Source organism: Benincasa hispida, chromosome 7 (genome assembly GCF_027475165.1).
Source record: "Benincasa hispida cultivar pf3 chromosome 7, pf3_genome.v1.1, whole genome shotgun sequence".
Classification (NCBI taxonomy): Eukaryota; Viridiplantae; Streptophyta; class Magnoliopsida; order Cucurbitales; family Cucurbitaceae; genus Benincasa; species Benincasa hispida.
Window position 1 is genome coordinate 52,710,135 of NC_143484.1, and position 16,086 is coordinate 52,726,220.

The 16,086-nt window shown below is 30.2% G+C and overlaps 1 protein-coding gene and 1 non-coding gene across 2 annotated transcripts; one reads left to right on the forward strand and one right to left on the reverse strand.

Annotated features, from left to right (window-relative positions):
• Window positions 1–319: 319 nt before the first annotated feature.
• Window positions 320–1,646, reverse strand: MRH6 (Adenine nucleotide alpha hydrolases-like superfamily protein). Its single transcript, XM_039036910.2, has 3 exons — window positions 1,195–1,646; window positions 1,036–1,121; window positions 320–918 (listed from the first exon to the last, which is right to left on the reverse strand). The coding sequence occupies exons 1-3, from the start codon at window positions 1,505–1,507 to the stop codon at window positions 610–612; spliced, it is 708 nt and encodes a 235-aa protein (XP_038892838.1). The 5' UTR covers window positions 1,508–1,646; the 3' UTR covers window positions 320–609.
• Window positions 1,647–7,420: 5,774 nt separating this feature from the next.
• On the forward strand, window positions 7,421–7,494 carry TRNAI-AAU (transfer RNA isoleucine (anticodon AAU)). The gene has a single exon. It is a non-coding gene; the product is annotated as a tRNA-Ile (tRNA).
• Window positions 7,495–16,086: the final 8,592 nt, after the last annotated feature.

Below are 16,086 nucleotides of genomic sequence, written 5' to 3' on the forward strand. Positions count from 1 at the left end.
TTTAATTATTTTCTATTTATTTTTAAATTTTTTGCTTTCGCATCAACATTTATAATAGATATCTAAATATTGTCTTACTCTATAGATATTGTGATTAAAAATGGTCAATTATAGTCTAATTAAGCCATAATCAAATTTCTATTAACTAATTATAACAATTTTCATCAATTTCTATAAAATTCTATAATTTTTCCCGAAATTTCCATCAATACCGTTATTTCCATCAATATTTTCCTAGAATCGGAATCTCCATATTTTCATCAACATTAATATTTCAAACATTGACTACAACATAAATTTAAGAGGAAAAACAAAAATCAAAACCAAAACCAAGCCAAATTAATCCATTAAGAAATTAGAAATTAGACCCAAACTCTCGGACAGCCGAGTTTCCTCAAGCCATTGGATTCCCAAATCAGCAAACACTTTCGAGGACTATCCATCACCGTTTTCCCATAAAAAATTAAATTAAAAAAAAAATTAATCACAATTCACAATTCTCTCCGTTTCTCAATTATATTATTTACATCTCATCTCTGAAAACAGGGAGATTTTGGACAAAACCCACAGCCTTGATATATTCAAAACCAAAATTTGGTTTTGTAAAAATCAAGCCAAAAGCCAGAAATCCTTTTGACGCTTTGTAGTGATCAAATAACCACCCAATTTCTTGCTCTTCCTTCTCACCGCAATCGCCATACAACTCGCATTCTGTATGCAATACTCCACCACACCGCCACCCCCACCGCCACCTCCGCCGCCCCACCGGTGGCCTGCCCACACCATCAGAAGCCGCCATGTCGTCGACCGTTTCTTCTGCCCCAAAACCAGCAACGATACCCCTCGCTTTCTCGCTTCTTCCACTATCACTGCCCCTTTTTCCTTCCCTCCTTCGACCACCGCAACTTCTGTTTCCACCTAAATCAAACAAATTTTTCAATGTAGATCTCTGGCTCTGATACCATATTAAAATCAAAATATGATTGAACTTTTTGAATGTGTAATCACTGTACTTCAAACCTCAACAAATCTTACCTCAGGTCTCTTTAATTGACATAAAGTTTTCATGGAATGAACCAATTCATAAGCTCTTGGGGCTGTCTCCTTACTAGGTCCTTCCCCTGTTAAGCCCAAATGTTAAAAAATTTAAACCAAAGATGAAAAGGGAAAAACATGTGGGTGGAAAATTTGGACCTTTTGTTGAAGGTTTAATAACATGGAGAAGAAGAATGTTGTCTTGATTTTGAACAGTGTGAGAGAGAGCCCAATGAAGAGCTCCTTCAGCTTCAATGGTGGAATCAACTACAATCATGATCTTCCTTTCAATTCCCAACACTGGTTTAGCTCCTCCAACATGATCATTGTTGTCATCTACAGAATCATCAGCCTTGTTGTTCGGTCCGGTTTTTACAGAAAGAGAGTCCGGTTTGGATTGAATAGGGACTCGAACGTGAGGCCGGATCCGGTTCAGGCAGAAACTTGGCAACTTGGCACCGGTTTTCCCCATTTCTGGAGATGGGTTTGGCTTCAAAACAAGAAATCAGTATGAGAAAGAGAAGAAGAAGAAGAAGAAGGAGAAGAAGAACGAAAGGATTTGTTTGAAAGCTTTGTGTCGGTAAAGAGACATTGTGATTGTGAATCACAGAGTTTTAGTTTCTTTTTTGTTTGCTTTGTAATGATTTCAGTTGGTTTGGTTTTTTTTATTTTTATTTTTTAATTTCTTTTTGAGTGTGTGGGGGCTTATTATCGAACGTGCTCGTCATGAAACAGTGTAGGCCCGTCATCTTCTTCGCCTAAGCCAGCCTGTTTTCTTCACTCCTCAAAATTTGACATTTTTATTACAATTCGTTGTTTTTTCCCCAATGAAAAATACTTTGGGATATTCAAAATAGTTGTAGCTAAGATGTAATCAAGTATTGTTATTTTAGTATTAGAAAAATCTCACTACTTTGATTTCAAATCATCTCAGTTAGGAATATTTTAAACTTGAGTATGACAACTTTGATTCATTTTCCTTTTTGTAATCGCTCATTTGAGAGTGGAGTTGGATGTGAATGGTACAGATGACTTGAGATATTGTTATTTTTTTTCAAATTGGAGTCGGAAAGAGATTTTTGTGCGATTGTAATAATGTTTTCACACAGTGAAATTTTTCTAATCCATAGTTTTTTTTTCTTGTTTTCAGTTTTTTTTGTTAATTCGTTTGTCTCCAATTTTATTACTTTCTTTAGATTATTTTTCTACTTATTCTTCTAATAGTAGTGAGAGCTTTTTCTCAACATCATTTTCGTGTAACCTCATTCAATTATCCTATTATATAGATGTAGTGCTAGATGTGTTCGTTTCTCAAACAAATAGGGAAATTTTGAAAAATAGTGGAGTTGCATAATAGATTTGATAAAATAAGGGGAAAGGGGAGGGGATTAAGCAATTAGAAGCCTTTTATTGAGAAATTGATCCCTACACCCTTTTCCTTTTTGGAGGGCTAATAGTTATTTTTTTTCTTTAGCGTAATTGAAAAGCAAGTGATGAGTCATGGTTGAAAGAGTAATTAAGTTGGAATTGATTAAAAGTTTAATTGCCAATAAAAAGAGGTTGGAATTATGAGTATCTTAGGTCACCAATCTATAATTTAATTAACCTAATTTAAGCTTGGTCTTTTCTCGTGTGGAGGACACTTATTTTTTAATTTTCACTGCAACTAAAAATATACCTCTATACTTTACTCTTCATTTAAGAAGTATTCGTATTCTTTCTAAAATTCCAATATTACCATTGATCCTTTTATGAACATTTGAAAACAATTATCAAATGTTGCATGAAAATTGAAATTTGAATTAGTTGTGGCAGTGGTTTAAAATAGTGTGACACTATTTAGGTCTAGATTTTCATTACAGATCACACACTACACTATTTCATATTTTTGTTGACATTATAATTGATTTCAATTCTAATAATAGTTTTGAAATCTTTACAAAAGGTCAAGTTTTCCAAATTCGAATTTTTTTTCCACTTAATTTACACCTAGTTTTGAAATCTTTATCAATTAATTTAGAAAGAGTGAGAGTATTTTTGAAATAAATAAGAGAATTCAATAGTGCTTTTATATATATATATATATATATATATATATATATATTTTTGTTAAAGCTTAGGAGGTTTATCTTTACAAAAAGGGGAAGAGTTCACTTTGTCAAAAGGTAGTGTTTTTTTTTTCCTTTTTCTAGTTATGTTTTGACTGTGTACCCTAAAAATGAAAGGACATTTCATCTTGACCCCAAGCCTGCAAGGGCTAGTAATGTGGGTTGTCGGTCTTCTAGTTTTAGGGTTGAGAGTTTAAGGATAACCAAAATAAAGAAGGAGATTTCATTCCAAGATTTTCCCCACCAACCAAAGAAAAAAAACAAAAAAGGAAAAGAATGGAATATTCATCAACTTTAGTAGATAATAAATTTTTATAGGGATGAATTAAATATGAGTAATGATTAGGTGTCTTTCCTCTTCTTTATACATAATGAAATAATTTTAAAAAATAAAATAAAAATGCCACGTGGATATTTTTCTTGGGTGTTAATCGGTTTCGCTCAAGTTTTTTCTATTAAATATTAGGTTAAAGATCACTTTTCGTCCCTAAACTTTCATCAATGTAACAATTTAGTCCCTAAACTTTATTTGATAATATTTTAGTCTTTATTTTTTAAAATTTATAACAATTTAGTCATTGAACTTTAATAAGTAATAATCTAATCCTTGTATTTTATAATTTGTAATGATTTGGTGCTTACTATAAAAAATATTATTAAATTTTAATAAAATTTATATACAGGTAGATTGAAAAACTGAATTGGTAATTATTTTCTTTTAATAAACTATATACGTTGTTACAATAATAAAGTTGATATTTAATTTTGAAGAGATTTTTATAATAGAGACTAAATTGTTATAAATTTGAAAATATAGAGATTAAATCATTATCAACTAAAATTTAAGGATTAAACTGTTTCTGCAAAACAAGGACGTTGCAATCATGGAAAAATTGACATAATGGAAGGGGTATTTGTAATAGACAATAAAACTTGAAATAAACTTGAAAAAATGGCATAAATGGCCCAAAATGAAGGATACAAATTGAAATATTTGTGTATTTGTGTATCGTAATATTTGTATATTGATAATAACAATTATTAATGATATTAGTGGTAGAACTTAGATAAGTATCAATCATATTCATGTATTAGTGATATCGAATTTAGGTAGATATCAGTGACAGAAGTCTATTATTGATAATCATGATAAAACTTCCTCAATAATGACCACTGATAGCTTTAAGTGTTCGTCATTCAAAATTGATATACTAATAAAATTCTATCAGTGATAGCTATTAATATTTTCTATCATTAATAGTTTAATCTTTGATGATTTTTTCAACAATTAATATCCACTTATAGAAGTCTATCATTGATAGCCAACTTAGTGAATTTAATTAATAAAGTTGAATTTTAAACTAAAGTGTAAGTGGAATGCCTAGATGTAATCATTAATAGCATGTTATAAATGATAGAAGCTATCAACGATGACAAGTTATTTGATGGTAAAAAGAAATAAATTATCTATGATAGCATGGTATTGATGATAGAAGCTATCATCGATAACTACGATAATGTAATTGATATCGGTGATATTGGTGATTGAATTTAGGTGATATTTACATATATATATATATATAGATGTTATTAATAATATAAAAGTCAATTCCATTTGATGAAAGTCTATCATTAATAGTTACTGCTAAAAGTTATTGGTGATAGTCATTGATTGAAGCTACCAATAATAGCCAAAACTATCAGCCGTATTCGTATTTCAGTGATGTGACTTAGGTATATATTAATAAAATGAATGATATTATGATATTGGTGATGATATGGGTTAGGTAAATATCAAAGATAATCACTTATAGACCTCTTATTGATAGACTTCTATCATTTATAATTTTAAATGTAGATCTTTGAAAGATGATAGTTTCCTTTCAAAAGTTAATAACTACTTATAAAAGTCTATCATTGATATCTATGTAAAGCCTTAGGTTTTATATTTTAAGTTTGATTACAATTGATCAAAGTGTACAATGATAGTCATTGAAAACTGATGGCAAATTGAAAGGTGATATTTCAAGTGTTACTATTTTAAGAGTATACTAATATTTCTCAAATTAAAAGCTATCATTGATAGCTACTATCAGTGATAGTTTTCAATTTGAGAAAATTGGAAGAAAAAGTGCAAAATGTTGAGCTACGTGTGAGCTTTTTAATCATTTATATATATATAGCTATCACTAATAGTTGTTATCAATGATATCTAACACTAATTTTGTATCATATCTCTAATATATTTATTCTTGCTCTACATTTTTTTTTATTATTTTGGGTTTGAGTGTTATTTGTGCAACCAATCCTAATAGAAGCGAAAGAATAACTCAAAAAGAAAGGATTTTTATGTGATGGGCCAGAGTCTGCCATTAGATCTCTATTCTTGGGCCACGACCCACATAGTTTCTCAACAACATAAAAAACAAATAAAAAGTGAAAAAATAACCCAAGGTTTCTTCTCTCCCTTTCTAACATTATAAAATTATGTAAAAGTTAAATGTATGGCTATGAACTTTTAGATTGGTATGAAGTAGGCTATTGAATTTTAAAAGTTCATGTTAAGTCTCTAAACTTTAAATATTGTATTTAATAAGTTTATTAATTTTAGAAAGTGATTAGTAATATTTTGATTCTTTAAATTTTGTAGCCAATAAATTTTTATTTTATGTCTAATATGTTTTTGACCTATCTCACATTTTTTAATTCACAAACCTATTTGATAAAAATTTAAAAACACAACGTTACATAAAATCAAAAGTTTAAGCCACATTTAGTAACCATTTGGACTTCGTTTAGTAACCATTTCGTTTTTTGTTTTTATTTTTGAAAATTAGGTTTATTTTCTCTTTATTTCTTACGACGATTTGCATATTTCTCAAGTATAGTAATTGAATTCTTAACCAAATTCCAAAAACAAAAACAAGTTTTTAAAAGCCACTTGTTTTAGTTTTTTAAAATTTGGCTTGGGTTTTTAAGCCGTTGGTAAAAAGTAGATAACAAAGAAAGAAATTTGGAGGTAGAAGTAATGTCTATAGGTTTAATTTTAAAAAACAAAAATAAAAAATCAAATGGAGCCTTGACTTTTTGTTTTCGTTTTTTTTTTTTTTTAATATAAAGCTTATTTTTCTCAATTTCTGACGAAGGTTTTATCTTTCTTAAGTATAAGAATTGATTCTTAGCCAAATTACAAATTCTAAAATATTCTCTTTTTTTTTTTAATTTTAGTTTTCAAATTTTAACTTGATTTCTTAAAACATTGTTTATAAAGTAGATAATTAATCGAAAAATTTAGGAGTAAAAGTAGTGTGTTTACAAACTTAATTTTGAAATTTAAAACAAAAGATAAAAAACCAAGTGGTTACCAAACAACCTAAAAACTTATATAACATTTTAAAGTTTGTGGACTTATTAAACACTACTTTGTAATTTCATAGACCTAGTTGAAACATACATGAAAGTCCACGAACTAAATTTGTAATTTAACCTAATGTGTTTCTCAATGTATTATTTTTATAATTAAAAAAAAAACAATATATGAGAGAATATATTTTACCACTCAACTTGACATCATATATCAAAGTTCACTCTAAATTTTATATTTCATCAAATAAAACTCTGAAATTTGCATCATCTGCTTTTACTTTTTCCATTCATGTTAAATTTCCTCACTAATTTTGACAAAAAAAAAAAAAAGGTACAATCTCCTAAATTCACATTTTTTAAAACAAAAATAAAGAGTGCAAAATTGACCAGACGAATACACAATGGATTATTGAATAAATCTCTAAATATTCTTAATTATTTTTTTTTAAAAAAACTCCACTTATAAGTTCCATTGACATTATCAAAATATATATTTTATAATTGATCAAATATATGTGAATTTTCACCTAGCTTGAACATATTTCGATCAAGAGGTCAAACATTCAAATATTTCTAAGCTTGTTATTGAGTTAAAAACAGAAGAGTGATTTTTTACGACGATTATAAAGACTATTTTAATGTAGAGTTTGAGAGGCACCTTGCCAATGTTAGAAACTTGAAAGGGAAAAGTGGTTTTTTCTTAAGTATTTTCCAATAGGATATTTCTATTTTTATATTTTTATTATTTTTGTGAATTTCAAAAGGTGCTACCACATATATAATGTTCTATTTTTATTTTGTAATCCTTGTAATAGTGTTATTTTTACCTGCAACGTAGCTTTCTGGAGAAGATTGAAATAGAAGTGACAATAATGAATTTAAATATAATACAAAGAAGCTTGATTAAATGTGGCCTATTAGCTCAGTTGGTTAGAGCGTCGTGCTAATAACGCGAAGGTCGCAGGTTCGAAACCTGCATGGGCCATATTTTTATTCCCATTTTTTAGCTCTTTTTTATGCTAAATATAAAGCGGATTTATTTTCTGACTGGGCCGACGCTAGGCCCAAATATGAAATAGTTCCAGCGGCCATATTATATGGAATGGAATTCACACCATCTTTCAATCTGATTTCATTTATTTTATTTGTTTGTAAAAAATACTTTTGTTTTTATATATTAAATTTGTTTTCATAATTTTTTTTAAAAAAATTCTAAAATTGACAAAATGATTGTACTATCCAACTTCAAAAGTGAGTGGTTCAATTACTCCCTTCCATAAATTATCCAAAAATAAAAAACAAATTAAAAAATTATTGTCAAATGGATCTTTGAATTTTTTTTTTTTTGTTGAAAATTATCTTGTATAGAAAAATATTTAAATTGCACTCGCGAAATATAATGAAAAATATATATTTTTGAGAATAATTTTTAATGAATGAAAATTACTTTTAGTGAATATTCTAATTTATAATCGAATATTCTAATCAAATATCTATCATAACGTAACACATCTCAATTAACTTCTCATCAAGTTTTCAATTATTCTAATTTATCTTTTTGGTTGATTTCAAATTGTCTCAGTTAAAAACATTTTAAGTTTGAGTGTGACAACTCTAATTCAATTCCATTTTTTGTAATCTCTAATTTGAGATGGGGTTGAGTGTGATTGGTAGAAATGCTTTGAAAGAGTATTTTTTTTTTCAATGGGGTCGAGGAGAGATTTTGGAGTGATTGTAATAATGTTTCACATGATGAAATTTTTTTAGTCTTTGGTTCTTTTCCCAATTTTGAGTTTTTTTTTTTTAATTTATGTTAATTCGTATATTTTCAGTTTTATTACTTTCTTTGAATTTCTAGATTATTTTTCTACTTATTCTTATCATAATTGTGAAAAAAATTTCTCCATCATTTTCTTGCAACCATGTGTTCTCCCGTCAAATAAATTGGAAATTTTTTAGAAAATAAAGGGGAGGAGAGAGGTGAGGGATTAAATCATTAGAAGCTTTTATTGAGAAATTGATCCCTACAACCTTTTTCTTTTTGGGGGATAATACTTTTTTTTTTTTCTTTAGCGTAATTCAAAAGCAAGTGATGAGTCATAGTTGAAAGAGTAATCAAGTTGGAATTGATTACAAGCTTAATTGCCAATAAAAAGAGGTTGGAATTATGAGTATCTTAAGTCACCTATCTATAAATAAATTAACCTAATTTAAGCTTGGTCTTTTCTTCTGTGAGGGACACCCAATTTTTAATTTTCGCTAAGAAGATTGATATCTCTATACTTTACTCTTCATTTAAGAAATACTCATATTCTTCTAAAGTTTCAATATCACCATCAATTATTTTACAAACATTTCAAAACAATTATTAAATGTTGTATGAAAATTGAAACTTGGATTAGTTGTGGCAGTGATCTCATTTTTCATTCTAGGTCACTGCTACACTATTTCAGATTTTTATCAACATTTTAATTGATTTCAATTCTAATAATAGTTTTGAAATCTTTACCATTTAATATTGAAAGAATAAGAGTATTTTTTAAATAAATAAGAGAATTCAAGACTCCTCCTCCTCGAAGATTATAATAAATTTTTATAGCAAGAGATAGATTAAATATGAGTAATAGTTATGTGCAGCTTAGACTACACCACACCTACTTATGCTTCCCTCTCTTTTACACACAATAAAAAAAAATTAGAATAATACTTAAAAGAAAAACAAAAGTGTCCATGGCATATTTCTATCGAGTATTTGCCCGACTCGACCTAAGGTTTTTCAATTTAATATTATGAGACAAAGTGAGTATTTGGCCTTTTGCATTATTATGCAAAACACAGAAGTTGTAATCATGGAAATATTGACATAATGGAAGTGGAAGAAGATCTCATAGTGGCTAACAAAAAGAATGACAGATTGTAACTTTTCATTTGTATAAATAGCAAATCAACATTTCATTTCTTAAAATGACAAAATGAATTAAAAATAAAAAAATAAACGGATTTATAAAAGTCTAAACTACCCCTGTCATACAAATGAGACCACAATTGACTTATTAAAAAATATTCATAATTATATTGTAATTAAAACAAACATTTAGAGACTATCGGTTGACCGTGCTCTGAACACCACAATGATCTCTTCTCCAATCAAGTTGCTACCATTTTTCTCTCTGCAATCAGCTCTTCCACCAACAGTGGCGACACTTTTGACTTGATTCTGTCTTCATCCCTTGTTGAAAATTATAAGCTCATACATTCACCATTCAAGAACTATTTCACATTTCTTTAACTTTTACAGTTAGTTATTGTAACTACTTGTATCAAAAATTAGTATAAATACTCATCATTTACAAATTTTAGATACAACAACATACGTATAGCTTCAAGAAGAACTTGAAAAATCTGTAAAAGAAATAATCTGTGACTTAGCTCTTAATAAAACTCTCTCCTTCCCGTGGACGTAGGCTTCAATAGCCGAACCACGTATATCGTTGTGCATTTCCTTCCCCTTCTTCTCATCGTCTACAAGATTGAATGATCGTTTACCATTTCCTTCTCATCGTCTACAAGATTGAATGAACATTCACCATTTTCTTCTCATCGTCTACAAGATTGAATGATCGTTTACCATTTCCTTCTCATCGTCTACAAGATTGAATGAACATTCACCATTTTCTTCTCATCGTCTACAAGATTGAATGATCGTTTACCATTTCCTTCTTCCATCGTCTACACGATTGCATGTTCGTTCACCATTTCCTTCTACCGTCGTCTACACGATTGCATGACTCTTCCATCGTATACTCAAAGCAGTTGCACAGATCAAACAAGAAGACATTAGGATTAGAAGAAAGTGAAAGAACTTAGAAGGTAGAGAACGAGAGAATCAGAGAGCAAAAGAGAGAGAAATAAAATTAATTCTGCATTAATCACCCATCAGAAAGAAAGTGTTTCTTTCATTTTTCCATCAGACAAAGAGCAGTGGTTCAAACCACATGTAAGGCATCAGCTGGAAAATCGTGGGCATGTAATAGCTAAGTTTTCTACCAACCAAAGTATTTTTGGGCAAAAGAACTGGGCTCACATTTGGATCAGCAAAGAAAGGCCTCACAAACATTTCATCATTTGGGCTGAATTCATCAAATTTACAGAAGCAGGCCCAACACTTGCTTTTCAGGCATGGCTCCCTCTCCTTCCACCAATACTTCACCATTAGCTTCAACTTCGCCTCCTTCTCCACTGGCTTCATTTATTGCTCCTTTAGAGCCACTAGTGATCGGTCCAGTTTCATCTTCTTCTATCTCAACTCCTCCAACATAGGCTCCATTGCTGACCTCACCCTTGCTCTGTCAGGATTGGCTCCCTCTCCTTCCACCAATGCTTCACCATCAACTTCAACTTTGCCTCCTTCTCCACCAACTTCATTTATTGCTCCTTTAGAGCCACTAGTGATCACTCTAGTTTCATCTTCTTCTATCTCAACTTCTCTAACATAGGCTCCATTGCCGATCTCAACTCCTAATAATGGTACTGTCGTGAATAGAATCGCTGTCTTTGAATCTATCATTGCAACCATAATTTTCTCCACTCTACTACCACTACAAGAAATCTAGGCTTTGATATTGGTTGAAAAAACTAAAAACTAATACGTGTATGTGCATTTGTTGCTCTGATTGCCCGTTCTTTTGGCCTCTCCGATTAGCAGTGTCGCCAGGCTTCGTCAATTGTAGATCCTGACGTCGCTGTCACTGGGTTTCGTGGATCTCGCCGCTCACCCACCTACACGTGTGCTGCCTAGCCATGCATGTCCAGCCTTCAGCGTTTCACCGTCGGTTAGAGTCTCCAGCTGCCGACATTGTCTATAGTTTGTCACCACTAGTTTTGCCACTCGTTCGCTAGCTGTGGTTGCTTCAAATATGTTAGTGTGGCGAGTGTTAATATGGTTCTGGCTGTTCTCAAGTTCAAATGTTGAAAAGCTTCAGATCTACTTGTGTGGTGAGGAGAAAGGGAAGGTTCGTGAGAGGAAATAATTTGGAAAAGATGAGAAGATAATTGTTCAAATTTAGTTTTAGTCGCTTCAGATCTGCTAGTGTGATGAGCCTTATTCAGTTTTAATTATATATTTTTAATTGTTCAAATTTAGTTCTTGTTTTTCCAATAAATCTTCAAGTTAGCCACACAAATTTAGTTTTTGTTCTTAATCTCAAATGTTGAAAACTTCATCAAGTCTAATTTATCGTCAAATATTTGTGTTGCAAATGAGTTCTTCTTTGTCGAAGCAAGGAGTTCACTTATAGTAGTGTTTTAAAAGCTTGTGCAGGCCAGCAAGCTTTCAATACTGGGATGAAGGTTCATGGATATATATTTCATGCTCGTGTCGTGGGACAGATTTCAAGTGCTGAAGCAAGAAAAGTGCACCAAATTTCTGATTCAAAACGTCATGGGTATATTCTCTTCCTTTCTTTGAAATTTTCCTTGATATTTCTTGTTTATTCGTGGAAAGTATGTTAGCTACATTAAAGATGTGTTAAAGGTATGTCATCTCAAGCCAAACTATGCAATTACAATTCTCATGGATCTTTCTCTTGTTACTATTGGAGATAGCAGGATACAAATGCATGATTTAATACGAAAAATGGGTCAAACAATTATTTTTCGTGAATCTTCTAAGCCTGAAAAAAGGAGTAGATTGTTGAAGGTAGAAGAAGTTGTCAAGATATTGAAAGAGAATTCAGTGAGTAACCTTATGCAAAGTATTTTTGTTTACTTATTTCCAAAGACAAACGTGAGTCTACTTGGTTATTTGTTACCAATGTTAAATTACTTTGTTTATAATTTTGTAGGGAACAAATGCAGTTCAAGTCATAAAGCTAGACTTGTGAAAGATCTTAGATTGCTTATTCTTGAAAGAGCAGAAAAAATGTCAGAAATATATTTGAGTATTTACCTAATAAGTTGAAGTGGATTGAGTACTCTATATTTGATGTTCAATGGTTTTTGCCTGGAAGTTTTGTTGTGAAAGGCCAACTTGTTGGACTAGTTGTTTGAGGTAAGTTATATTGCTTCTAGTACCTTATTTGCCAGATTATTTAAGCAGGAAGTGTATTGAATCATTTTTTCTTGTCTTTTAGAATCGTAAAATGTTGAAGCATGTTGATCCAAGTTATTGTGGCTTCATAGATGAAACTCCTAAATTCTCTCCGGCATTATACCTCGAGAACTTATATTTTAGAAACTGCAGATTTTTTAAAAGGATTCATGAGTCTATAACTTCTCTTAGTAAGCTTGTTACCTTGAATCTTGAAGGTTGTGAAACTCTAGAAAAGCTTCCAATCAACTTCTTCATGTTAAAGTCTCTTGAAGTTTTGAATCTAAGTGGATCCAAAACCCTTGAAGAAATTCCTGATTTGTCTGCATCATCAAACCTTAAGAAACTATGTCTTAGAGAGTGCAACCGTTTGAGAATAATTTATGACTCGACCGGTCCTTCTCTTGACAAGCTTGTCACATTGGACCTCAAAGGCTGTGAGAATCTAAAAAAGCTTCCAAGCAACTCCCTCGTGTTAAATTCTCTTGAATTCTTGAATCTGAGTAGATGCATAGATCTTGAGGAAATTCCTGACTTGTCTACAGCATCAAAACTTAAAGAACTATATCTCAAAGAAAGCTACCGTTTGAGAATAATTCATGACTTGTTAAATTCTCTTGAATTCTTGAATCTAAGAATGCTACCTATCATATGATGCTTTTTTTTTTCTCGCTTGGTTAATTTCGCTCCTTGCTCGAATTTCATAAATTCTCTTATGTGGGGTAGTTGAATTCTTATTATGTGTTATTTGCCCATTTTTCACTACTTACAGGAAGTCCTACTTTGGATTTGGATCAAATCTATGGTGGATGGCAACAAGTGTGTGTGGGGGGAGGGGGGATGGAATGTATATTTACGAAGCCTTAGTTTGTATTTTGTATCTTAAAAAAAGTTCTCTCTTTTTTTATACACCAATAAAAGTTGTTTGTATCTAAGAAAATTTTAATTTTGCTATGTAACCCTTATGAGTTTTGGTAATTTGTTGATTACCTTGGTTTTATAGTTAAATTATCATCCAATTCCTCTTTTGTGACTTATTATTAGGGATTTATGAAAGCAATTAAGATTTTACTTTGTGCATGTATAGGTAAAAGTATTGATTTGCACGTGCCTAGGATATATATATATATATATACATCTTTTCAATGACAAAACGATGACAGACATTTAATATCAGACAATTACTGACAAAAAATAGGTGAAAATTTGACATTGAAGATAATGTTCAACGTCGGTTGAAAACTGACATTGAAAAAAATATTAAATGTAGGTTGAAAACTGACATTGAAGATAATTGACATTGAAATCTTGGTCATCTATAATGTCGATTTAAAATCGATATTAAAGACAACCAACATTAAATACCTTTTATAACACGATCTTTGATGTCGGTTTTCAATTGACATTGTATCTCTATAATGTCAGTTTTAAACCGACATTAAAGCCCGATTTTGTAGTAGTGTACTTTAAATGCGATTGGTCTATCTTCACTCTTCGTTTTAAAATTTTCAAACTAATTAAAAAAATCTGATATTTGATTATATAAAATTTTCAAACTAATTAAAAAAATCAAAAAGTAAAAACATAAAATAAGTTGAAAAAAGATAAGAAAAAAATCAAAACAAATAAATAATATTATATTTGAAAAAAATTGATTTAATTTTGATATTTGTGAAAAAACAACAATATGATTTGATGATTTAAAACAGGGAGATATTTTAGGAGAAAATAAAGATGTTGATAAAAGACACGTCCAAAGGAAAAAGTTAATTACATTGTAATTTGGATGAGGGTTTTGTAGTCATAAAAGGTTTTTGGGAAGTTTTTGACAATACTTCCGATGAGATATTTACGTAATCTACAAATATACTGCAATTAGTCTCCAAACTATGCCCAACAAATACACTAAACTTAAAAACAAATACACTACAATTGAAAATAAATCAACCAAACCATCTAAATTGCTTTTGAACTTACCCAAAATTCTATAAGAATACTTTTTCATGTCTAGACCCAAAAAATCAGTTTAGAAAGTGAAGGTTGGACAAGTAAAAAATTATTTAAATAATTGCGTTCATGATAAAAGAAACATAGTTAGATTGGATTATGAAAATCCCAATTAAAAATCATAATTGAAATTACTAACCAATTATGATGTGACGTTGAAGTCAATTGTGGAGATCTCTTATGAATAGAAGATAAACTAACAATATTCAGCGATGGTACATCCTTCCTTGATTGAATCTATCAAGGTGGGTTTAAGACTCTCAAGACAAACTGGTTAATACCAACACCGTCCATATGCTTGGCCTAGCTTTTCACAATAGCTTGATAGGAATCACTTTGGAAAGAAGAGATTTTGTGACTTTAACTCTTGGTTGATGGTCGATTAAGTTGAGTCTTTCATCCATGCACCCATAGATTTGATCGATTAAGTCAAGCCTCCAAAGTAGACATGTCGTTGATTGATAACAAAAAATAAAATCAGTAAAAAAAGATGAAAATTGAAAAAGATGCGTTCGAAGCAACATAAACTTCAATAAATCGGAAGTCATGATAGTGGTTGTTTTCATCCCACTTACATTGAAAAAAATCTTAATCGTTGAACATCCATAACAAAAAAGCGTTATACAGAGAATGAAGAAAGCTAGGGCTATGTATTGTATTCAAATATTTTGTGTTTGAAATAAAAGGATAATAAATATAATGTTCAAAACAATTTAAAACCCATAAGTCTTAATTAAGATTAATAGAAAGTATAATAGAAATAAAAAATCTCAGTTAGGATGATTAATATAATTGATATTTTAAATTTCAAAATAAGATGTGAAAATTAGTTGCTGTGTAAAATTCGAAAATTCAAAACAACTATTAAATTTGATTTGAAAATTCAAAACAACTATTAAATTTGATTTGAAAATTCAAAACAACTATTAAATCGCGAGATTTATGGCAAATTATCCGCTTGAAATGATGATCTTAGTTGACTTTGAAAGTCTGTCGAGATATATAGTTGAACAATTAATTACAGTCTCATTAATAAAAATGTCGAATTGATTCCACTGCAATTAAAAGTGACAATGAGAATATTTTATGATTTCAAAAAATTGGACTCATGTGACATTCACGCATTTTTTTATCATTCAAAAGAATCCTACATTTTGCTATTTGTTCACGTGATAGAATAATTACTGCTATATACCAGCGAGAGAGGATTTTGATGTGATAGGCCAATGTTTGCCATTGGATCTCTATTCTTGGGCCATGACCTACACAATTTCTCAACAACATAATAAATAAATAAAATATAAAAATAACCAAGGTTTCTTCTCTCCCTCTCTAACATTATAAATTGATGTAACGGTTAAACTTATCTATGAACTATTGGTTTGTTTGAAATAGTTCATTGAATTTTAAAAAGTTATATGTTGTCTTTAAACTTTAAATCTTAAATTTAATAGGTTTATGAACTTTACAAAGTAGTTAGTA

What these genes read in the sequence shown, in the direction of transcription:
- MRH6 (XM_039036910.2), bottom strand. Translation starts at nt 1,507, where the DNA reads ATGGGGAAAACCGGTGCCAAGTTGCCAAGTTTCTGCCTGAACCGGATC. An exon ending in TATTAAACCTTCAACAAAAG is followed by an intron (nt 1,122 to 1,194) that starts GTCCAAATTTTC and finishes TGGGCTTAACAG; the next exon opens with GGGAAGGACCTAGTAAGGAG. An exon ending in GTCAATTAAAGAGACCTGAG is followed by an intron (nt 919 to 1,035) that starts GTAAGATTTGTT and finishes TGTTTGATTTAG; the next exon opens with GTGGAAACAGAAGTTGCGGT.